The 9,178-nt window shown below is 52.9% G+C and overlaps 1 protein-coding gene across 1 annotated transcript; it reads right to left on the bottom strand.

Moving 5' to 3' along the window:
• Positions 1 to 3,747: 3,747 nt before the first annotated feature.
• DICSQDRAFT_72088 (uncharacterized protein) lies at positions 3,748 to 7,030 on the bottom strand (the record flags this gene model as incomplete). Its single annotated transcript, XM_007371047.1, has 2 exons — positions 3,748 to 4,092; positions 6,944 to 7,030. 2 exons carry the CDS (start codon positions 7,028 to 7,030, stop codon positions 3,748 to 3,750), a joined length of 432 nt encoding a protein of 143 aa, XP_007371109.1.
• Between the last annotated feature and the right edge of the window lie 2,148 nt (positions 7,031 to 9,178).

Raw genomic sequence — 9,178 nt, 5'->3', positions numbered from 1 at the left:
GAGGGATAAACGTGACAGAAAACTCGACGAGGGCAGAGCGGAGGTCGGCACGAAGGCACGAGACCTACGAAAGCTAGTCTTCACGCAGGCAGCGACAGACTAGTCCCAATGACCAAGTTATACATTAGCAATCGGAGGGAGATACAACGCTATGGTCACTCACCTAGTCCCAATGACCAAGAGGTCGGGATGGGGACTAGGGAGTGCCTAAGGGGGTCCTTATATACTAGAAGGGCTGCTTAGCAACCAAAGACAAGGCGCGAGAGCGAGGCAGTGAAGATGACAAAGGGAGAACAAAGGGCGGGAAGGAAAAGGCAAAGGCATGGCGATCACGGGAACGTAGCATGCGGGTGTGGGAACGTATCTGCAGTGTCCAAACTGGGATGGGCTAAGAAAGGAAATGGTCCGAAAATGGAAGGTGGGCGTCAAGGGGAGGGGAATGAGTGGCAAAAAGGGGCGTCTGTCCAGCGTCCGTGACAAGATGTGTGACTGATAGAACACCAATTGCTCAAATTGAGGCCTGAGCATACTGAAGTCAACATGTAAAGTCCAAGTTGTGGCCCAAGTACCCCAAGTACCCCAAGTATATAGACTTGGGTCAAGTCCGTGTACTTGGGACCAAGTACATGGACTTGGGGCCAAGTACACGGACTTGGGGCCAAGTACACGGACTTGGGGCCAAGTACACGGACTTGGGGCCAAGTACACGGACTTGAGTCTAAGTACATGAACTTGGGCCCAAGTATGGGTCCAAGTCCGTGACGTTTTCCTGATGCATTGTCGCCTCATATGACGAGACGCGGCGAAGAGGCTCTTGCTGCTGTGGCGCAAGCCAGGACGCGATCTTGGCTAGCTCGGTGAGTAGTCCTCCCTCATCTGTTCTCTGTGCACAGCTCACTTGCAGGGTCTACATATGCGTTCCCTTCGCCAGCATCCTGGGCGAGTCTCATGTTCTCCTCGCTCGTGCCGCATGTTGGGCACTCGAACCAGGGCGCTTCTTTGTGCTTACTGCCTGAATGCCCATGCAACATCAACCGGTACGTGGCGGAGTGGACGCTTTCTTCACAAGGGTGCTATGCGAGGTCGGCCTCTCGCTGCATACTGACAGGATCGGTATCCTTTCCCTTTCTTAGTGAGTGTCCTATGTGAGTTCTGAGTAGGATATACCTGGAGGCAAGTCGGATCCCTACCACGTTGGCTCATCGCGGAGAGTTGACCACCGGGGTGAACAATGGCGGGTTGTGGATGCAACACGGAAGCCCACTTCGGACGGGTGCATCGCATCCTACACCTCCATGGTGATCTGTATGTCTCCTTTTTGTCGCTTCGCGAAGGCGCACGAACGTTCATAGTGAGAATGAACGCGGTCAAATGCGGCACGCTCGCAATCGGTGACCCCTGGTGAACGGTGTGCGTGCGGGTCACCTTTGAAGAGGAGGATTTTCCCAAAATACGACATCCCACGCGCAGGATGCGGCAACAACAGTACTAGCACATTCCCATCCTCCCCTCTTTCATCCCTTTCCGCCTTACTCACTGCTATCCACGTAGTAGCATGGTGCCCCATGACATGCGATCGTATTTGTGTATCTATACACCTCGGTTTTAGCTTCCATCCGGGAACGCTCGTGTGTTACGGTCGGGGAGACGGCGGATGCCGCGAGGATGCTTGGCTGTGTGACGGATGAAGGACCGCCTCGGGGCACATGTCGCTGAGGTTTTTGGCACATCCGTCAGAACACGCCCTTGGTCTTGCCTGAGGCTTATTGTCAGACGTTACAGTGGGACGATTTACGAGGTGCATAACATAGGTCAATCATACGCAACTACGACATCGCGTATATCATACAATACGTGGGCGGTAGTACCACCATGAGGCGACTGTAATAAATAGAGAGCATCAAATGCTATATGCGCGGCCCAGCGGCGTTGTACGAGAATAGATGAAACCTTCCATATGAATGAAAAGATGTCGACGAAAAGTGTATGGTAGACGAATATCTAGCCGGCGTGCGCGCCATTGCGGGACATGTACAAGCAATTGAATATGAGGGTGACGTTGACGTTCGGACGAGAAGAAACCCTCGTACCCAGTGCGGACTCAATGTCCTTCAGAGTGTTTACCTGTTGCGCCTGACTCGGGCTGCCGTCGTCAACAGGGAAGCAAAGCCGCCAGCATCGGGACAGCTCGAGCGTCAAGCAACGGCGGCGTACCTTCAGGTCCAGCGGGGAAGCCTGGATACTCCCCTCAGCTCTGACACCTAGTCCAGAGATTTGCATCTCTCGGAGCTGTCCTTCAGCTTCTTCAACGCCTCCTGTACATCGTCATCATCCCAAGGCCAGGATTTTCCCGAAGCCTGGCGCTCGACATATTCGACTAGTTCCCCTACGACCTCCAGAAAGTCACCAGGGGCGCCCCTCAGAGCATCCGCAGACTTGCCCAGATTTGTGAGTATGATGTCTAGAGCTTCCAGCATGGCCTTGACAGGGATCCCGCCCCGCAGCTTTCCAGCGATCTTTGAGATTGACCCCTTCTGGAGGATGCCTATCCCAAATATGCATGCCATCGACACCTCGGTCTCCTCATCCGACCGCGTCCATGATGAGACCGGCGCAAAACAGCACTGCACCAGTATCCTCAGCCAGAGGACGGTATCCCAATCAGGCTCTTGAGCTGGTTCACCATCCGAGGGGTGCAGCAGCTGACGCAGCTGCATCTCCACCGCTGCTGCAACTGTGATTGTGTGAGTCAGCTGAGAAATCGTTGAGTAAAACATCTGCTCACGCACCATGGCGGACCGCCTTCCATGGCATGAGCTCAAGAGCGTCTGGTACGAACGTGAATAGTTCGTCCAAAAGCAATAGCGACAGGCTGTGCGCATTGGTCCCTGAGTCTGGATTTGCCAGTGTAGCAGCCAAAGCGGAGAGCAATCTTTCGTAATCTCCAGACTTCATGTTGTCACGGCAGGATTCGCTTCGAAAATAGAGATCATGGATAGAAGCCTTCTCCAACCCGTGAATTAACATGCTGGCCCAGAAGTCCGCTGAGTCCACCAGGATATCTTCGCTGCCGAGGTGTCGCTGGTTAATGTCCCTGATCCTATGAAGGCATCTATCAATGGCTTCGGTGTTGGCACCTTGGCCTGCGAGAATCGCCACCGCTGTGGCAGAAAGGTGGTTGACATTTATGGTGGTGGAGTAGGCATGGATCATCATGTCGAGATCGAGGCTGAAGGAGGAGTGCTGGACGGTGTATTGCTCTAGGCCACGCCATGATATGAGTAGCTGCCCTAGGCGCAAGTAGGACACCGCCTGGCTTATTGAGTTAGCCAGGTCCTCGAACCATGACCGAGCACGATGTGGAAGGAGTGCGAATTTTGCAAGGCCCCAAAAAAGGAGATAGAACGGAAAACAGATCGCGTACACGAAAACCGGGAACACGATGGGCTTAGTGTGTTGCACGATCGGAAATATAGCAAAGGTGGGGGGGAAAGGTAGCAAAGGTGGGGGGGAAAGGTAGCAGCAATTGTACCAGATACTGGGCATGACCGTCGTCACGACCACAGACGATGTGACGACGCCTATGAGAACGCTTGCCACGATGGCGACGGTCGAGTGATAGTGCCAGAGTAGGATGAGGAGGCCAGAGAAGAAGAGGAAGAGGGAGATCTGGAGCAGGACGGGGAGGACCGCCACGATCTCCGCAACGTGCCACTTCTCCAGGTGGTTCAACCGGTATTGGCGAGTTCACGCGAATTCCACCGAGTCGCCTGAGATGCCAGCCTGGTACGCGTGCAGCCATTGCTTGACTAAGATGCCGACGGAGGCGGAGGAGAGACTGCAGATGAGCGCAGAGAACCACAGGCTGTTCAGCCAGACAGCCCATGACTCGACCAGGGACGTCTGGACGGCCGCGAAGGGGGTGACAGGATGGGTGGAGTTGACGAGTGCGCCAGGAGGGTTGACAGAGAAGCTGTTCAGCTGTAGTGAGATCTGCTGCAGTACGGCAATGGTAGGGTCGGGAGTGGCGGGTTGAAGGAGGAGATACGACTGGACATTGAACGCGGTGAGGATGGACGAAAACAGACCCGCCTGATGTGGCGATCGATGTTCAGTGACCAGTTCATACGGCGCCGCATGTCACGTACATATATGAGGAGGTTGTCAATCTCTTCGTTCCACCTCTTGACCATCTCATCGCTATACGTCTTGACGACTTTGGCAGTCTCCGATAGCGCCTTGTCCTTGTCGGCCTGCGTGTAGGTTTCCGCAAATTCCTTCTTCAGATCCTATATGCGAACCAGTCTCAGCAGAGCTCCGCGATATGCGTAAGGCCAGACTTACCTCTATATTGGGTAATTTCCATGGTAACGGCGTGCTGCTCACGCCACGGATGCCTTGTGTATTCTGCGACAAGACGACCCGATTAGCGAGGTCCTCATCATTCAACACTGATTCCTCACGTACCAGCACTTCTGCCTTTACCTGCTGTGAAGAGGCTGGGACACTGTCATGGGCCTTGTTGGATGTCCCCCGCTCTTGGCGCTGTCCAGGTGTAGATTCCGAGGCATCTCCCATCTGACTCGAAGATGGCTCGATGTCGGGCGGTGTCATTGTATCGTGCTTGAAAGGATTGAATCTGGTCGTTAGTGCGGGCACTCAATAGAACCAACGGATACTCACCTGCGGATGCGCCAGGGAGAGAGGTGTAGTGGAGGGCGATGAGGGATGGAGTGCGGTGGCCTTGAATGCGGGTATATCTGACGGCCAGCGATCGTGGACCTTGTGGCAAACACATGTAGTAGGGCAGTTTGAGAGCTCCGCATGAAGCTCGCCCTTGGTAGACTGCAGACGGCATGCAGTGGACTTTACATTAATATTGGGAGGAATGAAAGCATTTTCTCAGGCTGACAGGTGCCATGCCCGTCCCTCGCAGCTACATAGGCGCGCGGCGTCACACTTCATGTGATCTTGTGAGTAACGCCACTCCAATGCTCGTCACCGCCGATGTTGGGTTCTGTGTCGAACCGATCCCTGGCGCAATCCCTGAGCTGGTGCTTTTCAGCTGCAGGCTTGTCTTCGCCTCTTTCGAGAAAACTGCAATGGATATCAGCACTAGATGTACCTGAGTCTCACCAACACATACCGACCAGCCACCGCAGCGCTTGGCAGCAATTTGGTGCCACGATCCGCTGCAACTCCACGCGATGTTCAAGCTCGTGCATTCTTTGAGACTTCCAGCCGCTGAGTGGGCCCATTCGGGAAACCCGCCTGGCTCCCGTCCGTCAGGATGTGCCGCCTTCTAATGCACATTAGCTTTTCTCAGACTTGTCGTTGATCCGACGAAAACCTCCCATCGAGATGCCTGCATCTCCCTGGCTCATGCTCTCGGGTGCCAGTGCTCATTTGAGGTTGATGGGGTTGCGGGTGAGTTTCGATAGTTATCAGAAGCTATATCGGTAGGCTGACGGTCGATGCCTGGCGATCCGATAAAACTGCGGCAGTTCACTATCACAGCTGCATCACCTTGCAGTCAACGCAAGGTCGCAGCCCTCACTGGCCCCTTGCTGCTACAAGCGATCTTCATGACATCGTCTTCGCCCATTCGTTCGATGTCGCCGGTAAGTACCGCCCTCGCGCTGCGTTGCCAAACAATGCCCTACACGCCTCAGTCGTGCCCACTGGCATGTCATAACCTCATGGACATCATCTCCTTGTCTTTGTCTCTTTTAGTCATGTATTCTCCATTTCAGGAATACAGTTGACCGTTCTCCGTTGCCAATCTCAAAGCGCACCTCTAGCGTACTCCTCAGGCTGAGCAAACAGGAGTGCGTTTCCCCCAGTCGTATGTCGTAAGGACCACACCACACTAGCGGATTTGGTGAGTAGCCCTGCCCATACTTCTATCGACCTACCAGGAGACTGTATGCGCGTGCCACCCACGCTGCCTCTCAATCATGCTATGTCTACGAAGTCAGCGCTCTATCATTCCGTCGAGAGCATCGTTGATCCGTGTGAATGCAGGCCGTGCGACTCAGATGTGACTGAGCCTGAAGACTCGAAGGTTCTGGTGGCCCTGTCGTCCACTCAGGTGATCCACTACCTTGCACAATATGGTGTGTGTCTGCGTCACATACTTCGGCTGACAAGGAAGCTCATGGCGGCTTCTACAATATAGATCATCACATATGAACGTCTTTTGGGTGCGACCTTCGTGTCTGGGTTGGCATTCAAAAGAGACGGGACGGTTTTCTCATCTTCAACCCCATAGGTGAGTCGCGTTTGGTTGAGGCTCAATCGAACGTCGGATCTAGAGCTGATGCTGCGCATCACATCGGACAAGTCGAAGGTCAAGGACAAGCTGGCAACATGAAGACACTACGTGTGAGTATCTGAATCTACATGATATATATACAGTCGGTGTACCAAGCACGGTGCCCATTTGGTGCGTTTTTTCTTTTGGTTGACATGTGCAGCTGAGAAAAGTGTCCCCAGGTATTACGTCGACAACGGGATGTCGAATGTTAGTGGCGCGCTTCCGGGCAGCGTTTGTTCCTCTCTTTGATGAGCGGAATGCAAGAGCTCTCTATGCTAGTAATGAATTCGAAACCCAGGCTTAGCAGATGGCACAGGTACGTGTACAGATCAATCTTTCCATTTCCCCACGCATGAATGAACGCACCAGCCCGACTTGATGAGTCAGCCGAGTGTATCGGCACACCTCTTGTGCGAAAATTCACCTGATTGATGACTTCAATGTTGTTGATGCATCCAAGGACGGCACCTTGGTCCGCCAGAAATGCCCTAGGTGTCGGATATGTGATCGGCTTGTTCATGAACCCCCGGCTAGATGCCCGACAAGGACGGCCAAAAACAAACCAGCCTAGTGGAGCGATTTTTGCTCAGTTGATGAACATAGAGGATGGGGTACTATTTCACATACGTAGACAACAAGAGAGTCTATCTCATCTTTCCATGTCTTCACTATCCCATGGCTGTAGTGCTCGACGACGTTTGCGGCACCAAACATCGCACTCTTGTTCTCGACTCGCACGTATATCTTCGCAGACTCCTCCGGGCCCTGCGTGCATGTAAAACTCAGGACGTAATTATGGCATGCTTGCAAGCAGTCTGACCTGCAGGTGTGGAGAGTTCTGTTCAAGGGATGCATCACCCAGGCTGATGATTTCCGAAGTGTTCTGAAGCAAATTCAGCGAGTCAGCGCAGGCGATAATTCCTGATACTTGTAATGTATGGCCGCTCCCTGTAACTCCGCTTGATGCTGAGCTGCTGTATAATCCTCGAGCACTTCAGTATAAGTGCCGTGTTCTTGACTTCGTCCTGGCGTACGTTGCAAGATGGTCTCTATCCGCTCTGTCTCAATGTCACCGGGTAGTGCCACCCTATCGTGCTTTGAGCATAGTACGTTAATTCTTTGCTCATGAACTAAATCAAATTGATGGTCTGCTGACCTGCGGTCGTCACTAATGAGAACACCTCGGAGTATGCTTGAGCGAGTGAAGTGGGGAATGAGGTGGCAGCTGCAGGCATAGAGGCCCCAATAATATTGTTTGCCTTGCAGAAAACTCATGCGCATAGCAGGGCCCCTAAGGCTCTGTGGTGAACCTTGTTTCCAAGGAAGGCTATGGCCTTCGGACGCAATGGCATCTGAGCCTCATGTTCTGAGGGATGGAAGCTTGTCAGACAGTGCCAGTGTAGTTGTAAACAGCCAGGGTGCCGGACTGGCAGGACCCGACATGATTAAGTGCCGCCATGACTCTGAAGCTTGCCATATGTTGCCAGCTGGACTTACGTCGATCGAGCTCAATGTATGCGACTCCACGACTATAAGAAATCTATGCAAACAAGCACCCCATTCAAAGAATGGGATAAGTATGTATGTCTGATACCATCCAACGCCATGCTCGTGCGCGCTTATATTGTCCTAGAATAGCACTCACATATCATGGCCTGCAGACAGTTCTCACCCATATACACTCATATACGCTCCTCTCCCGCGGTGAAGACGAAGCCATCAAGGCCCTTGCATCGAGCGCGAGGAGTCATCGTTCCTCGTGCAGCCTGGATGCCGCTGCTGTTCGACCCCGTTGAACGAAGAAATGAGACACGTGTTCTGCGCGTTCTCGGGGAGGTCTGTCGTGTCTTGCATCATCGCCACATAGACAGCCTCCTCTATGGGAGATGGTAACGTGCATGGGCATTGAGCGCCTTGTCGAGGGAAGGGTCGTTAGCTAGAAGGGGGTGTGGATAAAAGGGAGGTCACGTCTGCGAGTGCGATACGAATTGATTGGAGCGCCTTCGGAATGTAACAGTGATAGGTCCGATAGCAGAGGCGGCAGCTGTTTGCTGGGAAGGACGAAAGTCATCGCCTTCCTCTGGGATGAACAGCAGATGCGGCTGAGAGGGTTCCGATGAGGGCACCTTCATTGAGTAGGACAGGGGTCGAGCAGTTGATCGAACAAGTGTAGACGTTGCGTGAAAGAGCGCGCGCCGTCGAATGGAGTACTGCGTTGCGTCCGCCCTATCGCCTTCCTCATCGCTCTCATCGCATTTCCGCTTCTCTTCCCCCTGCCATTCGCCTCATCCGACTCAACGCTGCAGTTCTTAGCACCGGGTGTTCCTTTGCCATCTGCCCCTTTCCTTCGTGCAAGCTGCAGGGTCGACCTCTGTTGAACTTGGACTTATCCGGTCCGGACTACACGAGGCTATGCGTCTCCTAGCGCTTAGCTGTAGTCGCTTATGTAGTATGTTACCATATTTGGGACTCTCTGCTCGTGTACTATAGCTATGCTTCCGGACTCTTCTGGTACTGTCTAGGACAATCTGTACTACTCCAGAACGGTCTAGACAGGTCTATGCCTTACTCATCTCTTACTCATCCTATGGTGCGATACGTCGCAATTCTTTCACCATTGTATTATTCATCGCACTATGGTACATGTGACTAACCACTCTTCGATTAGTCATGGACACTTCTCTGTAGTATATAAGGACTTCAGATTGTGTCCTCCCTCTTCAGTCTTTCCTTACTGACTGAAGAGTGAGTACTTCGTTACATCTATCTCTAACTTGTAGTTACTTACTTGACCTTTGTAGTCTTGCTTCGACTCTAGGTACAGTTGGTTACTGCAATATAGTCTTTCCTTACTGACTGAAG

This window comes from Dichomitus squalens (assembly GCF_000275845.1).
Source record: "Dichomitus squalens LYAD-421 SS1 unplaced genomic scaffold DICSQscaffold_86, whole genome shotgun sequence".
NCBI classification, from domain to species: Eukaryota; Fungi; Basidiomycota; class Agaricomycetes; order Polyporales; family Polyporaceae; genus Dichomitus; species Dichomitus squalens.
This window is presented reverse-complemented; position numbering and strand designations above follow the sequence as displayed.